The 21951-nt window shown below is 39.2% G+C and overlaps 1 protein-coding gene across 1 annotated transcript in view; it reads left to right on the top strand.

Annotated features, from left to right (window-relative positions):
- Positions 1 to 5002: 5002 nt before the first annotated feature.
- Positions 5003 to 21951, top strand: part of ICE1 (interactor of little elongation complex ELL subunit 1) — a 52763-nt gene continuing 35814 nt past the window's right edge. The window contains exons 1-11 of the mRNA XM_014550374.1: positions 5003 to 5095; positions 10397 to 10450; positions 10773 to 10831; positions 11388 to 11422; positions 14165 to 14183; positions 14928 to 15039; positions 17735 to 17811; positions 18961 to 18998; positions 20397 to 20479; positions 20680 to 20719; positions 20806 to 20862. Of these exons, the coding sequence (XP_014405860.1) occupies positions 5003 to 5095; positions 10397 to 10450; positions 10773 to 10831; positions 11388 to 11422; positions 14165 to 14183; positions 14928 to 15039; positions 17735 to 17811; positions 18961 to 18998; positions 20397 to 20479; positions 20680 to 20719; positions 20806 to 20862 (667 nt within the window). The remainder of the gene's footprint in view (positions 5096 to 10396; positions 10451 to 10772; positions 10832 to 11387; positions 11423 to 14164; positions 14184 to 14927; positions 15040 to 17734; positions 17812 to 18960; positions 18999 to 20396; positions 20480 to 20679; positions 20720 to 20805; positions 20863 to 21951) is intronic.

The following is a 21951-nucleotide window of genomic DNA, read 5'->3' as shown; positions in this document are numbered from 1 at the left end:
GGTCTGGAGGGCCCCCTCCACCGCTTACCCAGCCTCAGGCTCCCCAGGGCTTACATTTAGGTCGGTGAGTGATAGGATCAAGGTTAAGGTTTTTGCTTGTTCTGGCCCGTCTGTAAATACTTCTTGCCTGGAGGCAGGCTCTTATGCGACGAATGGCATGCAGGTCCTGGAAGTCTAACGGCGGCGTGGACGGTCCGGCACCTTGACAGGAGTTGCTAGTGTGTGGCTCCAGGTCTAGCGAAGTAGTGGGATCACTCCAAGCACTGGTTTCCAGCTGGACCCTCCTAGTTGTCCGATGTCGGTGGCTCTTTTAACTTCCTACTGTCAGCGTCTTTCACAGTGGAGTGGAGCTGTCCACCTTCACCTACGCGATGTGATGAAATCACCATCTGTTTTCTATGGTGTTGTAGGTGCGAGGGACGCACAATGGTGAACAAAATGGGTCAGATCTGCTCTCATTTGTAAGATGTACGTGTGCAAGTAAGGCTTTATAAGGTCCTGAGTCCCAGAAAGGAAATAAAGGAGGAGTTGAAATGGTGGGCTTGTCTCTTGGCTGAGGTGGCAGGCAGGGTGTTTTTCAGGAGGTGACATGGGGACATTTTGATGGGAAGCAGCAGGCTAGATAGACTCTGTGTGGGAGGAGCTTTCTAAATAGAGGGATTCACAGGTGGAAAGGTTATGAAGTGAGAAGGAGCACAGTGGTTTTGAGGAGCAGAACGTGGTGTGGGCATGGTGCAGAGGGAAGAATACTGATGAAATAGACCAAAAAGGACCGTAGGACTAATAGGCCACTAAGGAAAGTTGTGTGTGTGTGTGTGTGTGTGTTATCTATGACCTGATCTCAGACGTTTTAATTGTTGAGAGCAGGGGAGGGAGAAAAGGGAGTTCTGCACTGCCACTCTGGAATTGGAGAACTAATAATAAAATCACTGAATTGAGTTGTATATAAGGCATTTGCAACGTGGTTTAATTTTTTGCCTCTCAAATCCTGGGAACATGGGTGAAATTATCTCGAATCATTAATAAATTCTATCTATTCTTTGCGCCAGTTCATTCAAATATTTATTGATCACGTGCTGTGTTTCAGGCAGAGTGATTACAGCAGTGCGGGAAGGGGGCACGGAGACAAATACCCTTGCTCTCTTGGAGCTTCCATTCTAGGAGGTGGGAATAGGAGACATTAATCAAGTTACATGAGAAGGTAATAAATACATTGGAGACAAATTAAGCAGAGAAGAGGGGATGACAAGTGGGGGAGGAAGGGACCAATGGCTGGGGTAATTAAGGAGTGTTCAGAAGGCCTCACAAGAAAGGTTATGCTTGAGCGGGGTTGGGGCAGGGGTGAGAGAATAAGCTCTGTAGATATCTTGGGAGAAAAGCATCCCAGATAGTGGTAAAATCTGGTGTGGAGGCCTGACACAGGAGCTTGCTCAGTGTGCTGGAGAATAGCAAGGAGACCAGGTGTCTGGGGTGGAGTGAATGTTGGTGTCTTCATCTGTTTGGGGTTGCTGTAACAGTACCATAAACTGGTTGGCCTATAAGTAACAGAAATTTATTTCTCACAGTTCTGGTGGCTGGGAAGTCTAAGACCAAGGCACCAGCAGATTTGGTGCTGGTAAGGTCTGATTCCTGGTTTATGACTGTTTTCTGCCTGTGTCCTCACATGGCAGAAGGGAGAAGAGAGTACTCCGGGGTCTCTTTTATAAGGACATGATTCCATTCATGACTTAATCACCTTGCAAAGGCCCCCAAGTCCAAATTCCATCACATTGGAGATTAAATTTCAACATATTAATTTTTTGTGGGACCCAATCTGTAGCAGTCAGGGAATCTGATGAAGTCACGAAAAGGAGGGCCTAATTATGCCTTGTAGCTATTGCGAGGATTTTTACTTATACTCTGAAAGAATAGTTTCATTGGAGACTTTTGTATAGGAAAGCAACTGCTGTGAATTATTCTTTGCAGTTGTGGATCTGATCTTCCTTCAGAAATCTGGTCTACCCATAATCCCATCTTTTTAAAAATATTTTTTATTGATTTCAGAGAGAGGAAGGGAGAGGGGGAGAGATAGAAACATCAATTATGAGAATCATCAATCAGCTGCCTTCTGCACACTCCCTGCTGGGAATGGAGTCCGTAACCCAAACATGTGCCTTGATGGAATTGAACCTTGACCTCCTGGTTCATGGGTGGACGCTCAACCACTGGGACACATGGGCTGCGTAGTAGTCCACATCTTGCTTAAATGTAGTAACTGTATCCTCCTGGTTGCTTAGGCCAGAAACTAGATGTCATTCTTAGTTCCTCTCTTTCTCTCAAACTTGCATCCAATCTATCAGCTTGGTCCTATTGGCTCTGCCTTTGTTATCCGTTCACTTCTCTCAATCCCCACTGCCTCCACACTGGGGTGAACCACTATAACCTATGGCCTGGAGATTATTTCAGTAGTCTCCTAAGCCTTAGAACCTAAGGAGTCTCCCTTCTTCCACCCTTGGCACATTCCCACTGTTGGTTCTCAAAACAGCAATAGGAGTAATTATGTTAAATCTCTAAACCCAGGTGTCTGCAGACTTTTTCTGTAAAGAGCAGGATCATAAATATTTGGTGGTGTGGGTGGTGGTCTTGTTCATGACTATCAACTCTGCCATTATAGTGTAAAAGCAGCCACAGGCAGTACTAAAGGAATGTGCTGGTGTGTTCCATCAAAATATTTACAAAAACAGGCAAAGGGCCTTAGTTTGCAGGCCTTTTTCCTAGATCTGGATACATCTTTGCATTTGGGTTTTCTGTTGCTTGAAATGCCTTTTTAGGGGAAGAGGGTGATTAGAGTGTCTGGAACAAGTCTTTAATATTGCAAAGTACGAATGGAAAAATAGATTCGTGGCGGATTATAGAGGACCTTGAATGGTTACCACCTTAATATTTTATTCTTATTTCTGTCAGCGTTATGGAGCGGTGAAGGGTTTTGCATAGTTACCACACAAAGAGCAGTGCTTATAGTAAAAATAACAGGTGGTGGTATTCAGGGTGGATGGATGGAGGAGGTGCAACTAGCTCTGGTAAATTATTTTACTAATGCATACTAGTGATAATAAAAGCCCAGATTAATTGAAATTTCCTGAGCCTGGGCCTGGAGGAGAGAAAGGTTCTGATTATGAGCAACTGCAGAATGGACAGATCTCAAATTAGGGAGTAGAAGGTGTAGAGATTTAAAATCTGAGAGGCAGGAGAAAGTGAAACCTAGGCACCACAGGTATAGGGAATGTGGGGCTGACGTTTTGGAATGACGTCAGAACTGGAGAATTTCAACTGTTTTCTCATTTGTTGTTTGTGAAGCACAGTGCCTCCAGGGCACCCTACCATATATCCAAGAAAGTCGAGAAGAGACTAGGTTAGGTGGGTGCTGAGTTCATTGGAAGAATTTTATTTGTGGAGAGATGGGAATGGAAGAATGGAGGAGTATGTTCTGTCACTTGAAAAATAAAACACTTTGAAAACCTTCGTGGTCATTCATGGGACTAGATGCTATCATGAGCATTCTGTGAAGAAAAAGTAGTTGGGTAATGACAAAGTTGAGCATGGAATGGTGAGAAAAGGAGAAACAGATAAAGATAAGATAGTTCAATAGGAAATGTATAGGAAATAAGTTTTGGAAAGCATGAGAATTGAGATCAGGCAATTGCATTTGTCAGCGGGAGGTCAGTAACCTTAGGAAAGATGTTTCTGCATCTTTACTACAGCAAGATGTTCCATGTTCCAGTCAAAGTCATGCAAGAGAGAAACTTAAGAGGTTCCATACAGAGAGAAGATAATACCACTGTGTAGTTTTAACACACTGAAACTCTGGATCTTTTAGAAAATGTACAGTATATTACAAGCACCTTCCCTGCAGGAGGCCTTTGCCCCAGTGCTGTGACTTCATTCTGAGCTGTAATGGGGACTCAAACTGTTCCTGTCCTGAGTTGAACAGTTGTTTGTTTACATTGGAAATCTCCCTTCATTTCCTCCCTGTCCTCTTTTTCTTAGTGGTTGAATAGATAGTGTGCCTGCTTGATTCAGAAATGTATAGATGACCACATTTTATGCATGTTTTTACAAAATGCATATTACCTTAGTAGTCTCACATATTACCTTATCTTTCTTTTCTTACCCTAACTGATTGCAATGGTTCATGAGGGATCTGTAGTTTAATGTCCATGTGGGTTGTCAAACTTTGTTAGTTATAAACCAAAATGGACCTTACTCTGATAATACTATGCACAAGTAAAGAAGTCTTAAATTGAGTGGTTTTAAGTTAAGCTGCCATAAGTCTTTTCTTATGAAGGAGAAGCACTCCTCCTCCCCCACTTTTTTTCTTACCAGTTTCATTTATTGCAAAGCCAAACATTTTAACTCTTGGGGGTCCAGATGAGAATTTGAAGCATATGGTTATACTGTTTAGCTAATGTAACTAGATAGCTTCAGAATAGATTTGAGCCTGTCATTTACATAAACTTGTGCTAGACTCCCATTGATAATTGCCAATGGTTGAACTTCATAATTTGGAGCTTCACACATATGCCCCCATAGACATTGATTTGTAAATGGTTATATTACAGGGGTGCTCACAGAATTGTAATTTATTCATTTAGCAAACATTTATTGAGCATCACTGCATCTGTGATGCCATGGTATATTTTGGAATACAGTCAGGATCAGAAGAGGCATGGAGCTTGTGTTCTAGGTGAGGTTACAGATGAGTGAGAAAGCAACCAGACTATAAACATAATGCAGTAAGTACTCTGTTGAGTGATGTACAGGGTATGTTGAGCATCTAGGAGGGACAATTGAAGGCTTTGTAAGAGGAAGTGAACCTAGACAGGTCTGAAAAATGATTTGTACCTAATTAAGAGGGAAGAGATGTAAGGAAAATATTCTGGATAGGAACATTTCATGTGCAGAGGCTTGGAGGGGAGAAAGTAGTTTGTGATTGATTAGGCACAAAAAGTCAAAGGTAAGGGCAATGGAAGACCATGCAGAAAGGATGGGGTGGGAACCCTCCAGAATTCCAAGTTCCCAGACTCCAGCCAAGGGCCAGCCTTGCAAGCAGGTTTTTGTAAGGATAGCAGTCTCAGGCCCGATGTGGTAACTTTTCTTGTACACACAACTTGGGGGTGCTCTGGCCAGTTAGTGAGTAGGGCCAGAATGCTGCTAAACATCCAGAGGGAACTGACTGGACTGCTCCCACAACTAAGAATTCTTCCCACCCCAAATGATCGTGTTAGAGTAGTAGTGACACATAATTCCCCAAATTATCTATTTACTTATTTGCTGTGTATCCATAGGTTTTACTTATTTAGTGTCATTATTTTGTAATCTACCTCAGCCAGGCCAGCTGGCTTGCTCCTTGCCAGGGCTGTCCTGCTGCCTGCTCCTCACGGCTTCCGTGCTCAGTCACTGTGTGATTCCACTTCCCCAAGAAGGGAAGGGAAGGTAGAAAGCACAGAGGGGATTTCTTTTTCTCCAGTGTGGCATATTCCCAGTGACATTCAGAGGAGATTGTATAGATAAACTTAAAACAGTACACTATAGAAAAGGAATGAATGGGGAACAGAAAGTCTGAGTAATGGGTTCCTCTTGGATTTGTTAGTGGCCCAGTGAGTAAATATAAAGCATTGCTTGAGAAACTCACCCAGAGAGCAAAGAAAAATAAAAGATGGCAATTGTGGAAGGAGAGGAGAGAGAATTGAGAGTAAATCTGAGCCTTCCAATAGACACCGGAATAGAAATTCAGAAGAGAGCAGGGCTGCTGGGAGAAAAGCAATAATCAAAGAAACCAACCACCTTCACTTTTCCTGGAGGAAGAGTACCCTGAACCTTGCTTCCTTCCTTGGATGCAGGGTAATAGGGCTCTGCGCATACCCCTGAGAATGAATGTGGGTCAGGAGGGGGCACCAAGGGCCCTCCACCTAGATTCAGACAGCTCAGTGTTCACAACTCCAAGATTCATTAGTTGGAGACCTTGGCTGCATCCATCAGTGACATTTGAATCAGATTGAAGAAAATAGAATGTTTTATTAGGACACTGCTGTATCTGACCAGCTTTGAACTGCCATCCAACCAGGCCTTAGGGAAAAAAATAAGTCAGGGACTAGGATGCTATAGGAAACCAAGAAGTCATGTTCATTTAGTATGTTACGTTTTTTCTTACATAATGCTATGTTTTGTGAATTTAGGTTTTTGTTTTTATTAGTATTTTATTTGTTTTTATATGAACACAGTTTAGAGAGACAGCTAGATATATAAGATTTGGTAAGACAGCCCCCACCCCCTAGCTCCCCTAATTCCCCCTTCCCAATAGACAGCACTTTTAATTACTTGCACAGTGTGTGTTTCATAATGAACTTTCATATTGTTAAAATAACAGACTTGTGTTGGCTACTTGTTTTTCATTTTTAGGCATGTCATTCGATTTCTGACTTTGGAAGGTGAGAATTGAGCTCTCTTTCTGTCCTGTACCCCACCACACCTGAGCACCCCTTCTCTGCTCCCGCTACCCCCATCCTCTGTAGTTATGATTTCAGTTAGGTCACTATGGGAGTTGACCTAACTGTATGTTATTCAGAGCTAAGCTCTGGAGTAAATTACAATTACTTTTCCTTTTCTGTGTTTTCTTGTTTCCTCTGGTTAATGATTATATCCTTAATTCAACTTCTTCATCTTAAAATTGTTAAGGAGTGCTTACTTTATGCTGGGGGCTGGGTTAAACACTTTGGCTCATCCTATTTAATCCTGATAGCAAGCCAGTTTTGTAACCTCCTAGTGTTTGTCTCCTTCTCTGTGCAGTTAGAAATGGTTCTGAAGCAGGGAGAAGTCAAGTAAATTTGCCCAAGGCCACTTAGCCAGAAAGTGGAGGAACAGGAATTTGAATCCAGCTATGTGTGACACTAGGTCTGAGGTCTCTGGAATGCCTCTTGCATAGCACTTTACATTGCAGATGGCATCTGGAAGCAAGGTGGGGAAAGTGAGATCAATTAGCAAAAAACTTGCAACAGAATGGAAAAAGAAAGAATCACTTTTACCAAAAAATTGTAACTTAACTGCATGAGGAAAAGCAACTATATACATTCACTTGCACTTCTCTGCCTTTTAAAGCTTTCATTCAAGCAGATATTGTATCATTTTCTTATTAGAGGAAAAATTCCCTCCTGAGCCTTCAGCTCTAATCTGGTACTCAGCTGCCTTCCTAGTCTTTAATTATGCTCTGTGCTCCACATTGTTCTCTATGGGTTTGTCCATGATTTTGGTGAAGCCTGTTCACATCTTTTAGTACCTCCCTGAGCAAGGATGTCTGGGAAGTAAGTTTATGAAGACTGCAGATTTGAAAATATCTATTTTACTATCACTATTGATTGCTAGTTTGTATAGACTTTTATTTAGAATTCATTTGTTTTCAGAAAATTTTGAAGGCTTGCTTTCAAGGTATCCAGATTTCTTGACTGCTGTTGAAGTCTGAAGCCATTCCGATTCCACATTCTTTGTATATGACTTGTTTTTGTTTTTCTCTCTCAGGATTCCTATAGACTCTTTGCTTTGTCTCTGATATTCTGAAATTTTATATTGATGTGTCATGGTTTGGATCCTAATAGTATCAGTGTGTTGGGACCTTTCAGTTTGGGAAATTCTGGCTTCATTTCTGGGATCTTTTTCTTGAACATTAGTATTTCTTTGATTACCTCCCCATCTTTCTGTTATTCTCCCTGTAGAACTCTCATTGTTGGGCATGTGAACTTCTTACACTGAAACTCTAATTGTTTTTCTTTTTCTTTACCATGTCTGTGGTTTGCTTTATTTTGGGGGACAGTTTTTCAACTTTATTATTAAGTCTATAATTTTGCTTCCCTGTTTTTAATTAATTATAACAGTTTTTTGAGATATAAGTCATATGCCATAAAATTAAACCTTTTAATGTGTACAATTCAGTGGTTTTTAGTATGTTCACAGTTATCTAATCTTGTCACCACTATGTAATTGTGAAATAGGTTTATCCACACACCCCTGTATCTCCCCAAGAAACCTCTTCAATACAGGATGGGGCAAAAGTAGGTTTACAGTTGTGAGTACATGAAACAGGGTTTATTCTTGTATTACTTATTAATTATTGTGTTATTTTTTATACGAACAACTGTAAACCTACTCTTGCCCTACCCTGTATTAGCAGTCATTCCCTGTCCTCCCCTAACCTCCTCCACCCCAGCTACTAATCTACTTCCTGCCTCTGGATTTGCCTATTATGAACATTTTATATGAATGGAATCATACAGCAACTAGCCTTTTGTGACTGGCTTCTTTTACTTGGCATAGTGTTTTCAGGTCTCTTCCATATTGTAGCCTGTATCATTCATTCCTTTTCATTGCCAAATGACCACGTTGTATGACTGTATGACATTTTGTTTATCCATTCATCAGTTGATGAATATTGAATTTATTTTTACTTTCTGGCTAGTGTGAATAATACTGCTATAAATAAGAATGTACAAGTTTGGCCTGAACATGTGTTTTCAATTCTCATGGGTATATACCTAGGAGTGTAATTGCTGGATCACATGCTTAACTCTGTTTAACATTTTGAGGAATTGCCAAACTATTTTCCACAGCAGCTGCACCATTTCATATTCTACCAGCAATGTATGAGGGCTCCAATTTCTCTACATCCTCTCCAACACTTGTTATTGCCTGTCATTTTGATTTTAGCCATGCTAGTGGGTGTTTATAGTCTTACTTTTTAAGAGCTTTTTATTTTAATTTCTAAGATCTTGATTATTTCTTGTTTCATGAATTTAATATAATTTATCTCAGATCATATTAATGTTTTTGAAGTTTTCTTTTTAATTTTTGCTTATTCTAAGTTTCTTTGGGTTGTTTTGGTCTCTCTTTCATGTTACAAGTTTCTGAGTTTCATTGCAGGAGGTCTGGATAGGCCATTTATTGACTAAATAATATGTGATGTCAGTACCTTTATCTCATCTCCAGGCTGATTAGAGTTCCTCAGGTCCTCAGATAAATTGTTTCAAGTCCCTGCATGGAGAGCAAAAGGATTGGCTGCCACTGTCTGGGAGCTTAATGGGGAGGAGAAGCAGGTGGCAAGTGTGCGTAGGTGTACCTGGTTCCTCTGTTCTTGGTCTAGTCCAGTGATGGCAAACCTATGACACGCGTGTCAGAGGTGACACGCGAACTCATTTTTTTGGTTGATTTTTCTTTGTTAAATGGTATTTAAATATATAAAATAAATATCAAAAATATAAGTCTTTGTTTTACTATGGTTGCAAATATCAAAAAATTTCTATATGTGACACTTCACCAGAGTTAAGTTAGGGTTTTTCAAAATGCTGACACGCCGAGCTCAAAAGGTTCGCCATCACTGGTAGTCCATCTGTTCCAGGTGTTCACAGTGTCCCAGGAGGAGACTTTTTTCAAAAGCAAAGCTCCTGCTAGATGAGGGAGGACCAGCTGGCTAAGAGGAATCTGGTGTCACTGATTCCCAAGCTTGTTGATGTTTTGCAGTGTAAACTGAGTACACCACACTGAAATCAAGTACACACAGTCAGAGCATCTGTACAACTAACTACTTTGCTCTTAGAGTTCCATCATTCAGGTAAAAGATTCAGAGAGAGGCAGTGTGGGCTTAGGATCACACTGCATATTTGTGTGTGTTATACACAATGGAAATAATAGATTTACATATTTCTGTGTTTATGTAACACAGTAAATAACATGTTTATGCTTTATAATAAACTAGGGGCCCACTGCACGAATTTGTGCACCTTGAAAGGAACTGTGGGCCGTGAGGTTGTGGTGGGCACAGGGGCGGGTCTTGGCCCATCCTCTGCACCCCCACTCGGCCCCTCCCACCACGGCCCTGGTCCCCTCTCTGCTGGCAGCCCCGCTCCTGCCACCGCCGCTCTCACACACTGATGGCGCCGGCCCCGCTCACACCCGCTGATGGCATGGAGCGATTGGGGCTGGTGCCTCAGTGGGTGCGAACAGCGACTGCTGCCCCGATTGTCCCTCAGGAGCGGGGTGGGGGGGACGTGGAGAAGCCCTCAGGGGCGATTGGGGCTGGCAGTCGCCTCTCGCACCTGCTGCCAGTGATCCCATGGCCCCTGGTCCCCTGTCTGCTAGTAGCCCTGCTCCCACCACCACCATTCCCACATGCTGACAGCACAGGCCCCGCTAGCACCCGCTGATGGTGCAGAGCGATTAGGGCCGGCGCCAGCAGCGGATGCGAGCAGGGCCAGTGGTGTAAGAGGGTGTGAGTGGAGGCTGCTGCCCGGATCACCCCTTAGGAGCAGGGGGAGATGGAGAAGCCCTCAGGGGCGATTGGGGCCGGCCGGCAGCAGCTTGCATGTGCTGACAGTGCCAAGCTATCAGGACCAGCAGCGGGTGTGAGCAGGGCTGGCGCCGGCAGCAGGTGCAAGCGCTGGTGGGACTGTGGTGCATGGGAGCAAAGAATTTTCAGCAACCACCAGAGGTTTGCCCCAACGACAGTGACCAGCGCCCCACCTTGGTCTGATGCACCTGCTCCACCATCCCGCCACTGCTGATGCCTGCCATGTTCCGTGCACGCCCCCTGGTGGTCAGCGCATGTCATTGCGACCTGTTTGTTTGGTTCCGCTGTTTGGTCTATTTGCATATTAGGGTTTTATATATATAGATGACATGCTACCTTAAAATTATATTTAAATTAATTTATATAAAAACAAGTACCTGACTAGTGTTTTTTTTTTTTTCAGAATTTAAATGAATATGTTGAAGCATTAATCACCTTGAAGCAAAAAATTATTAATACAGAGTGAGTATATTCATGTGTTTGGCTGAACTTCATGGACCTGGACAGACAAGCTGAAGTGGGAGACGATGTTAGACCCCTGAGCCTGAAAGGCGAACTGGAGTTTATCTTCTGAAGCCTACATGGTGTTGTGCTGATTATAACGAAAATCCTGTCCTCGTCATTAACCTTCTGTTATTGGCCTTTACAACAACGTTCATGTCTTAGGAAGCGATTTTTGCTAAGCTGGCAATTTTTGTAAAGCTGTCTTATATCTTCAAAGCCTTCTTAGTTTTAGGAGAGGGCCTCAAATTTCCTCACAGTATTTCATAGCTGTGGTGTGAGATTTAATTTTTTTTTTAATTCTAATGAAGTCACATAATTTATAGACTAAGATATTAATTAGATCAAAGGGATTTTTAAATGAAAAACTCATATCGATACAGTGTTTTAAGGAATTTAAGATAATATGTACATGTTTGCATATATATAATTAAATTTATTGTGGGGGAAGAAAGGTGCCTTGCATATTTTGAAACATAGTTTTAACATAGTATAACAATTCTTTTCTTTGTTGCAGTAATTTGTTAACAGAGTACCAGAAGAAATGTGATGATATCCTTTTATTGGCTTTTTTCTTTGAATTTTTAAATTTATATATAATTTTTTAAAGAAATGTGAGATTTTCATGGTTATCTTTTGGAGGGCACTATTTACAGACTTAAAGGAGGGAGTGTTTCTACCAGGCACAGTAAACAGTTGGTCTTTTACTGTTAATACATTTCCTGATAAAGACTGCAGGTCTCCTTATTTTAGAATTTTTTTTTGTCATTGATTTTGATATTCTTAGGTTTCATAAGCTTTTTAATGAGTAGGTCTTTTTTCTTTATATATACATTTTACATATATATATGTAAATATGTATATATGTATATGTATTTCAGAGAGAAAGGCAGAGGGAGAGACAGAGAGAGAGACATCAATGATGAGAGAGAATCATTGATTGGCTGCCTCCTGTACGCCCCCTAATGGGGATTGAACCTGCAACCTGAACATGTGCCTAGACTGGAAATCGAACTGTGATCTGGTTCATAGGTTGATGCTCAATCACTGAACTGGACAGAGTAGGTCTTTTTCATTGTACCAAGGACGTGCTATATTTTCTTTAGGCTCAGAAATAATGTGAAGCTGAATATCAGAATATTTGGGCATTTCTGCAAGAAGGGCCCTGTAGGAATATTCAGAATGTTAGAAAACCGACTTCTGTTTATCAGTGTTGTGACTTGTAGAGATTAATGTATACCTTGAGCTCATAGTCACCATTTGTTCAACAACCATGTAGGGCACTTGTGTTATATTTGGCCTTTGGTTAAATAATTTCTTGGCAGGGTGAAAATGGTGTGTATAATTGATCCTTTCTCATCTTGTGATGATGACATTTACCCTGAATTATTTCTCTCCCATAAAATAAAATGTCTCTCATAAAAATACATGTATATTTTCAGGGAGTCACTGAAGTACAGCTTCAGCTTAAATATTGGGACAGATTCTGCCGGTCACCTTTGGCAGTTACTCGAAGCCTGCTTCATTCGGTATTATGTCTGACATCCTGGACTTATTTGTTTGTGTTGGTACCATCATATCTAATTTGTTATTAAAGTGATAAAATCAGGGTATAACATTGAGACTTACTTTTCATATCTGTTTTTTACATTAAAAAGTATAAGTCATTGAAATTTCTTGTGCCTTATTTGTTGAAACTATCAGTCTACTTAACTATAAATGTGTATTATTGCAAGAATAATTTGTTTGCTTATAAAAACTACAGAAACAGTTATTGCAATACTTCTAATTATACAGAAAAATAGGTAGGCGATCAATTCTAGTATTAGAAGAGTATGTGTTCATCCTTTTTGGAAGAAATGGTATAACCTTTTAGAGATAATTGCACAAGTAAGCAGGAAAATTACTCACTTTTCTAAAAGTTGTTAGAATAGATTATTAAAAATTGATAAAACTTTCTATTATTATTGAATTTCCATTCGTGATATAGTAATCTGCTTCTGTCTCGAACCCACAACCTACATATGTGCCCTGACCAGGAATTGAACCCCCAACCTTTTGGTCTACTGGGATGATGCTCCAACCAACGGAGCCACACTGGCCAGGGCTAAATATAGATTTTTCAAAAAACACATTTGGCATTTGCCCCAAATATGTATTTGCTGTATCTCAAGTATTTAGTAATTTGCTCTATAACTTGAGGTACCAATGTTATAGGGTTTGTATGGCTTTCTTATATAACTTGCTTTTTTACTTTTTTTTGTAATTCTGACCATTTTGTTGCTTATTAGTTTCTCTTTCTAAAGGGAAGAGCAACTTTATTTCAGCAGATGTTTTTTGAACTTTTCTTGCAAAGACTGCAGTAATTTAGGTTGAATAAAATATATTACTTAATCTTGAGAAGTTTATATTCTAATAGAGGAGGATACAGACTAGTTACAAATAAACATTTGCTATATTGTGATATGATTAGGAATTTATAGGAGATGAAACTTAAAGGAATTATTATTTGCTATCTTTATAACATTACTGGCAGCTTGAGATGGGGAATGAAGTTATCAAATTGTGTAAATTGTAAAAATGAGTGAATATCTAGATTTTATGTTCTCCCTGTCTTTCCTCATTACTCATTGAATATAGTTATGTATAGTTTTAGTAAGAACATATTCTTATTTGATAGAATTATTGAATTATTCTCTAGATCAACGGTTCTCAACCTGTGGGTCACGACCCCTTTAGGGGTCGAACGACCCTTTCACAGGGGTTGCCTAAGACCATCGGAAAACACATATATAATTACATATTGTTTTTGTGATTAATCACTATGCTTTAATTATGTTCAATTTGTAACAATGAAATTGGGGGTCACCACAACATGAGGAACTGTATTAAAGGGTCGCGGCATTAAGAAGGTTGAGAACCACTGCTGTAGATCATTTGAGAAGTGGAAGACAAGTTATTTGGTTGTTCTGATGTATATATAGGATTCGAGGGATTATCCATTGGTTTCATATTGTCTTTATTCTTGGAATTTAATATTGATCATTTAATCAGATGCCTTTTTAATTTAGAGAAGTGGATATTTTTACTTTTAGTACATGTTATAAATAGGAATAACTCAGTAAAAATCTTTTCACTATGTTATATGTATGTTATATATGGAACTTTGAATATTGTTTTCTAGGAATTATGATCTTACCTATATATACATTGCAATGTTATTTTTAAGTGAGTTTTGTCTTCAGACAAGTATCAGTAGATAAAATTCTCAGAGTTTTCTTTAACAAGTTTTACAGTTGCAGTTTGCCAGAAGGTAAGCTGTCTGTTTTCATATTTGATTTGGGGGAAACATTTCTCAGTCTAGATTTTTAAATGGATGGATTTGAAAAACGAGCCACTTATGTTTGACCCATTATTTAGAATGTTGCTTTGATACTCATAATAAAAGAAGATTCATGTTTCACAAATGAATTTCTTATTAAGGTATTAAATTATGGCCTAGTTTGACTTTTCAATAACTTTTAATGACTATTGAGATGAAGCTTATTGCCATATAATTGTTGTTGTCTATGTGAATTGAACTATTTAATGTGGTTATTTATTTTGTATATTTGAAACAATTTTAGATAAACTTATGCCAAAAATTCTAAACTGATTACATTTATCACTTAGAAGGAGGCAAAAAAACATGGTTGTTAACTGAATCACATAATTGTCTATCATTTAATTTGAATAAATGGTGATGAGTTCAAGATTGGAAGAGCCAACTTACTTGGCAGATTGCCCTTTAATGTTTTCTCCAGCAGATTGAGAATCTGCTGTATCTGCTTCTCAAGTGGCTTTTTGATACACTTTTATTAGAAATAGACTATAATGCCAAAGAAATAAAAAGGAATGTGAGGGTCATGTTGGTATAAATAGAGAATGTATTTAAAAAGATAAATTCTTTCATTCCTTTTTGTTTCTATTTAGAAAATAATCAAAAGTCACCAATAGATATATTTAATAATTCACTGTAGATTCTTTTGTATAATGTTAATGCATTGTCCATTTTCAGGGAGAATAGTACTCTGCATCATCAAGTGGAACAGATGCTTCAAAAAATTTCTCCTCTGCAGAAATGTCAGGAAGAACTGGGATCTTTAAAAGCTGAGCTAGAAGAGAAAAAGGTACCAAAATAATTTTCCTCCAAAATCATATCTTCAATTACTTAAGAGCTGCTAATTCACTGTAATTGGGATAACGAGACACTTTCTATGTTAACAAAGGAAATCAATACTAATCAAAACTCTTAAGTGTGTTAGTACACTTAGTGAACATTGAACTAGTTGATTTTTGGCTTGATCCTTACAGTGATTATTGGATCTGTAAATCTGTGTTAGTTTCTTATGCTTTATGAGAGGTTCAGTAGTAGAGGATTCTTCTAGTTGTGATTTTTTATGGCTCCATGTGTCCTGCATTGATTGCCTTTTCACATTGTTTTTATTGTTTGTTCGTTTTTTTGCTTTAAGTGTAAAATAACATACAAAAATTTAAACTTAAAAGTAGCAAAATCATATTCTCTATTTCAAGATCAAATTATAATAAAACAGTTTATTTAAAATAGTATAAGCTTGTTTTTCTATATAAATTTTGGTTTAGTCTTTATAGGAGTCTTAGAAGAGAATTCCTGGCTTTTCAGATGAGAAATATCTGAAGCCAATAAAGTGAGGTGATTTGTATAAGACAAATTATGGCCAATCTGGGATGATTCTTGGCTTCTTTACCTGTTCTTTAAGCTCTTCTCAGTATTATTGTGCTGTTCAGTCTTCAAATTGTGGCATCTTAATGCCATGCACCTGTCTGAGGTCATACATACTTTAACAGTGATTGATTTTCCTATTTCTGGAGAAATTCTATTTTACATATTTTACTATTCAATAAAAGTTAAAGAAAAACAACCAAGACGTTGAATTTTGTCTACCTCTGATCTATATAAATATAAAAGCCTAAGCGACCGTATGACCAGTCAACCGAACAACCGGTTGACCGGTCGCTTTGATGCACACTGACCACCAGGGGGCAGACGCTCAACAGGAGCTGCCCCCTATGGCTCCATGTGTCCTGCATTGATTGCCTTTTCACATTGTTTTTATTGTTTGTTCGTTTTTTTGCTTTAAGTGTAAAATAACATACAAAAATTTAAACTTAAAAGTAGCAAAATCATATTCTCTATTTCAAGATCAAATTATAATAAAACAGTTTATTTAAAATAGTATAAGCTTGTTTTTCTATATAAATTTTGGTTTAGTCTTTATAGGAGTCTTAGAAGAGAATTCCTGGCTTTTCAGATGAGAAATATCTGAAGCCAATAAAGTGAGGTGATTTGTATAAGACAAATTATGGCCAATCTGGGATGATTCTTGGCTTCTTTACCTGTTCTTTAAGCTCTTCTCAGTATTATTGTGCTGTTCAGTCTTCAAATTGTGGCATCTTAATGCCATGCACCTGTCTGAGGTCATACATACTTTAACAGTGATTGATTTTCCTATTTCTGGAGAAATTCTATTTTACATATTTTACTATTCAATAAAAGTTAAAGAAAAACAACCAAGACGTTGAATTTTGTCTACCTCTGATCTATATAAATATAAAAGCCTAAGCGACCGTATGACCAGTCAACCGAACAACCGGTTGACCGGTCGCTTTGATGCACACTGACCACCAGGGGGCAGACGCTCAACAGGAGCTGCCCCCTGGTGATCAGTGTGCTCCCACAGCCAACCTCCCGTGGCTCCTCCCCCGTGTCGGCTGGCATATAGTAACCTTTAGGGTATATGTATTAATTGGTGTTAACACATTTTCTCCAGTTACTGTTAAGTATAATGACTTGTTTTATATTTTTGCATACTGGTAACAATAGCTTATATTAAGCTCTAAAATTTCTTTAGGTTTTGTTGAATTTTAATTGGTTGAGACAGAAATATTAGCAATTCCATATTATGAAGATTTGGACTTAAAATTAATTCATTTTCACTTTATAGCTTTGATTGGATTATTAATCATATTATTGTAATATAAAAAGCTAAGTGACCTACCGCATGTCCGACCGACGGACGACTGACCGACTGGTTGGTACATATGATGCACACTGGCAATTTAAAAAATAAATGTTGACTCGCGCATGCGCGATATACATAAAGCTCTCGCTGGTGCCAATTGCATGCATGTGTTTCAATCTGTTATTGTCGATTGTGAATTTGATTGTTTTTGTTGACATTCAACGTAAACCACATCGCGATTTATTCATCGACAATTCAACCAGCCAGTACATATGATGCGCACTGGCAATTTAAAAATAAACATTGATTCGCCCATGCACGATACATACAAAGCTCTCGCTGGTGCCAATTGCATGCGTGTTTTAATTTTATAATAGTATACTATATATACTATTTTGATGTAATTTTTTTGAAATATATTTTTTATTGATTAAGATATTACATATGTGACCTTATACCCACGTTATCCCCTACCCCCCCCGCTCATGACCTCATCCCCCCCGTTGTCCGTGTCCATTGGTTAGGCCTATATGCTTGCATATTGATGTAATTTTTTGCGGTATTGTAGTTACCGCACGAATCTTTCCTCTAATTAATTTCCTTTCAATGTACACGAATCCGTGCACCTGCCCACTAGTGTTTAATAAGGATCTAGTCATAGCCTTTACAATGTTCAATGAATTGTACTTTGGTTTCCTGCCTAACATATCTGTTCAGTTAATTTCATACTGGTAAATGATAATAATTTAGCTTTTCTAGGTCAAAGTAAGTTATTACTGATGGTCATGACTTTCAGATTGATAGTATCTATCTATTTTTTAAGAGTTCTCTAAAGTTATATCAGGAAACTCATCAGGAATATGCTCGTATAAAAGAAGAATGCTTGAAAACTGATGCTCAGTAAGTAATTTTAAAATTACTTTGGAAATAGGGATTTCATCTTAAAAAATTCTTAAATCAGTAGTGTTTCTCTTTTCTCTGTCTTTGGGTTTGTTGGCCGTAATTAACTGCAATCTTGAATGTCTTTCAACCTTGGTGTCCACATCTGTAAAGTGGAAATTATAACTACCTTGAAAGGTTATAAGGAGGGTTAAATAAACCATCACAAGTCAAAGGACTATGCAAAGAGAAAACTCTGTAAACATGTTAATATTTATATGGCATGCATGCTTGTGTATCTCTGTGCTGTGTGAAAATACTATTTACTCCTTTCTTTGTACCAGTACTTTTAACAGCTACCATACAGAATGGATGTCTTTGTTGCCATTCATAAAAAGGGCTGTTGAGAAGCATCCAGTTGATTATTTTGAAATTTTAATCCTATATTCACATTATTCAACAAACTTGTAAAATACACAAATAGTAGTTTAATTGATGTAGCAGAAACTCAGAGAGTACCTCTCTTCTCTGACTCAAATCCATCCAAAAACAAGTGCACATCTCCAGCCACGGCCTCTCTTAATAGTGGTGTTGTGAGTACTCCCGCCATCCGTGCTCTTGAAAGTAGCATTGCTTAGTTAGAGGCTGCACTGAATCTAGGAGACCATCCAGACCAGCCGTGGGCAAACTACGGCCCGTGGGCCAGATCCGGCCCGTTTGAAATGAATAAAACTAAAAAAAAAAAAAAGACCGTACCCTTTTATGTAATGATGTTTACTTTGAATTTATATTAGTTCACACAAACACTCCATCCATGCTTTTGTTCCGGCCCTCCGGTCCAGTTTAACAACCCATTGTGGCCCTCGAGTCAAAAAGTTTGCCCACCCCTGATCCAGACTATCAGCTTGATTCTTAGTTGAAGCCACTGTAGTTCAGAGAGAGAAGTACACATTTCTTTAGTCCATTTTACAACTATTACATACTAAATGGCATAATATTTTTCTTGTTCTACCGTTGGAACAATTGCTGGTAATTTTAATGGTTGATGTGTGATGCTCATTGTGACTGACATTTACTTTGTTATATAAACATCAGTAATTAAAAATAAATGTACCACAAACTAATGTATATTTTTTTTACCATTTGAACATGTAAAATTTTTATTTTTAGGAAGAAGAAACTGGAAGCCAAGGTGAAGAAGCTGGAAGGTATTGGCACTATTGTTATCTAGCTACTTACTGGTAACTATAAGATGTTGGAGTACTGGATTAAGTAGTTGAGTAGTCATGGTTTTGAAGGCATATCCCTGGGTGATTGCTTTAAGGATACCATTAGGAAGAATCTGGATGCTATATTCCTTTCATTTACCAGATAGTAGAATGAAAATGAATGTGGCAAATCCTTAAAATGTTGTTCCATTGAAAGTAGTAGCAGCCTATACTTTTTCTGTAAAAAAACAATTAATAAAAGGATTTAGTTTTGAAAGTTGAATCTCAGAGCTTTCTCATTTTTTTTTCTAATGAAATCAATGGTTAATAGAGAAAGTTACTACTTTTAGTACCAAGAAACTTGATGCATTTAGATAGTTATGACTATACCCATGGAGGGATTTCCGTGAAATTCCCTACTTTGGGGATTGTCACTTTGTCCTTGATCCTCCCCACACCCCATTGTCTGCTTAGGGTCTTCTAGTCCACACTGGGTAGGCAGAGTACAGAGGGGCCACTAGGAGGATCTGGTCAGTCCTTATGGAGCAGCTATTAACCCTTTCAGGAATTGAATGCAAGATCTTTCCTTCTGTTTTCTTCTTCCTTCATTGAGTGGTTGGGGTGTGGAAATAACATCCAGTAAAGACCAGCAGGACTCTGCCAGACCCATCCCTGGTACATGTTTTTCTTATTCCTGCTGTGCTTACTGACCCTGCTCTTTGATATTTCATCATACTTGCAGTGCTTTGCTTTAGAGAATGGTGAATTTTTCACTTAGAGCAGCGGTTTTCAACCTGTGGGTTGCGACCCCCTTGGGGGTCGAATGACCCTTTCACAGGAGTCACCTAAGACCATCGGAAAACACATATATAATTACATATTGTTTTTGTGATTAATCACTATGCTTTAATTATGTTCAATTTGTAACAATGAAAATACATCCTGCATATCAGATATTTACATTATGATTTATAACAGTAGCAAATTACAGTTATGAAGTAGCAACAAAACTAATTTTATGGTCTATAAACCTTGAATGTTGCTGATGAAAAACAAGGAGGGGGACTATGGCCTCCTTCTCTTTAAAGGTTACACGTGTTGGAAACTTTCCTATCTAGAGGGTTTGGGTTGGCTTGTCCTGGGATTGTAAAGGTTCCTAAGGGCCTGTGCCAATTCTATGGTTTTGTAGGTGATAGAAATAATTTTTTAAGTTAAAAGTTTTTCTCCATTTATCCCTGATTGATAAAATGCTGAAGGCATAGGAATCTTTTACACAATTTTTTTTCAAAGTTTAAGAAATGAAAAAACCTCAGTAGATTAGATTTTGAATATTTTATTAATGGTACTTGTAAAGTTGGTAAATTATGTTTCTTATTTCCTTGCACTCTTTAAATAAAGAGGCTGCTGTCAAGCAAACTCAGGACTTCAAGCAACTAAGGAATGAAAAGAAAATACTTGAAAAGGAATTTAAGAAGACACAGGTAAAAGATAACAGCACACACATGTTAACTTTCTGGCTTCAGGGCTCCTTAGTGACCTTGTAAAAATGCAATGTCCTGCTCATGCAGGAGTCAGGAATGAGGCCCCTGGTGGAAACAGCCAGCAGTACTGTCAGGCTGCCCCTTTCTAGAGTGGCTGCACTCCTGTACATTCAAACACTGTTAGTGTTTTGTTTCCACAGGAAAGGCTTGATGAATTTTCTAAACAGAAAGCTGAAAAGGGTGAGTATTCAGTTAATGGCTTACATAAAAATTATGTTTGGTACACAAAATTCTTCTTTTAACTGTTTTTCCCTCCATATTTTTAGAGTTGAGAAACGTTGGAACACAAATTTCAAGTGATACTTCCGGAAGCATAAATAGAAGTGAGTATATTCCAAGTTCTGTTTTTATTTCAGTGTATTACATTTAGTGTTTTGAGAGGTTGCTCTTACCTATAATTGTGCAAGTTGCAGGGCTTAGTAGATGTTTCAATGGAAGAAGAAGCCGTATCCTATTTCATGTCTTCATTAGATCCCTGTGTGTTATCACTATACTATGTGATAAAATAACACATGGAAAGGAAGTATAAAAAAGCAGTATTGTTTAGGAAATGAAAACTAGTTAGAAATGTAATTTCCAACTTTTCAATGAATATGTATAGTTTTCTCATTAGTTTACAATTTATTGAGTTAATTTCTTAGGTGCCAAATATATAAAAACGAGAGACCCGGTGCACGAAATAATGTGCACTGGAAGGGGGTCCCTCAGCCGGCCTGCACCCTCTAGCAGTCTGGGACCCCTCGGGGGATGTCCAACTGCCGGCTTAGGCCCACCCCCTCCACCCCTGCCCCCCGGACATCCCTCTCGCAATCTGGGATCCCTCACTCTTTATCGCCCGCCTGCTTGCTCCTTTCTGCTCGGCTTGCTGCTCCTTAGTGGCTTGCTGCTCCTTAGCGTTGCCGCGGAGGTGGGAGAGGCTCCCGCCACCACCTCTGCACTTCCCAGCCATGAGCCTGGCTTCTGGCTAAGTGGCGCTCCCTCTGTGGGAGCACACTGACCACTAGGGGGCAGCTCCTGTGTTGAGCATCTGCCCCCTGGTAGTCAGTGCACATCATAGCTACCGGTTGTTCTGGTTGTTCCACCATAAAGGTCACTTAGGCTTTTATTATATAGACTAGGGGCCCGGTGCACAAAAATTTGTGCACTGGGGAGGGGGTTCCCTCAGCCCAGCTTGCCCCCTATCACATACTGGGAGCCCTAGGGGATGTCCTACTACCTGCTCCCTGCTCCCTTGGGGAGTGGGCCTAAGCCACAGTCTGGCCACCCTTTGTGGGAGTCGACCGGGCTGATCAGGGGAAGGCACCAGCCCCATCACCACACTGTTGCAGCCACTGCAAGTCAACAATTGCTGGCTGGCTCCGCCCTGGTTCCCCGCCTCTGCCGCCATCAACAATCCTTGGCTGGCTCCTCCC

This window comes from Myotis brandtii, unplaced genomic scaffold (genome assembly GCF_000412655.1).
Source record: "Myotis brandtii unplaced genomic scaffold, ASM41265v1 scaffold115, whole genome shotgun sequence".
NCBI classification, from domain to species: domain Eukaryota; kingdom Metazoa; phylum Chordata; class Mammalia; order Chiroptera; family Vespertilionidae; genus Myotis; species Myotis brandtii.
The sequence above is the reverse complement of the archived record's forward strand: the minus strand, read 5'-3'. Positions and strand labels throughout refer to the sequence as shown.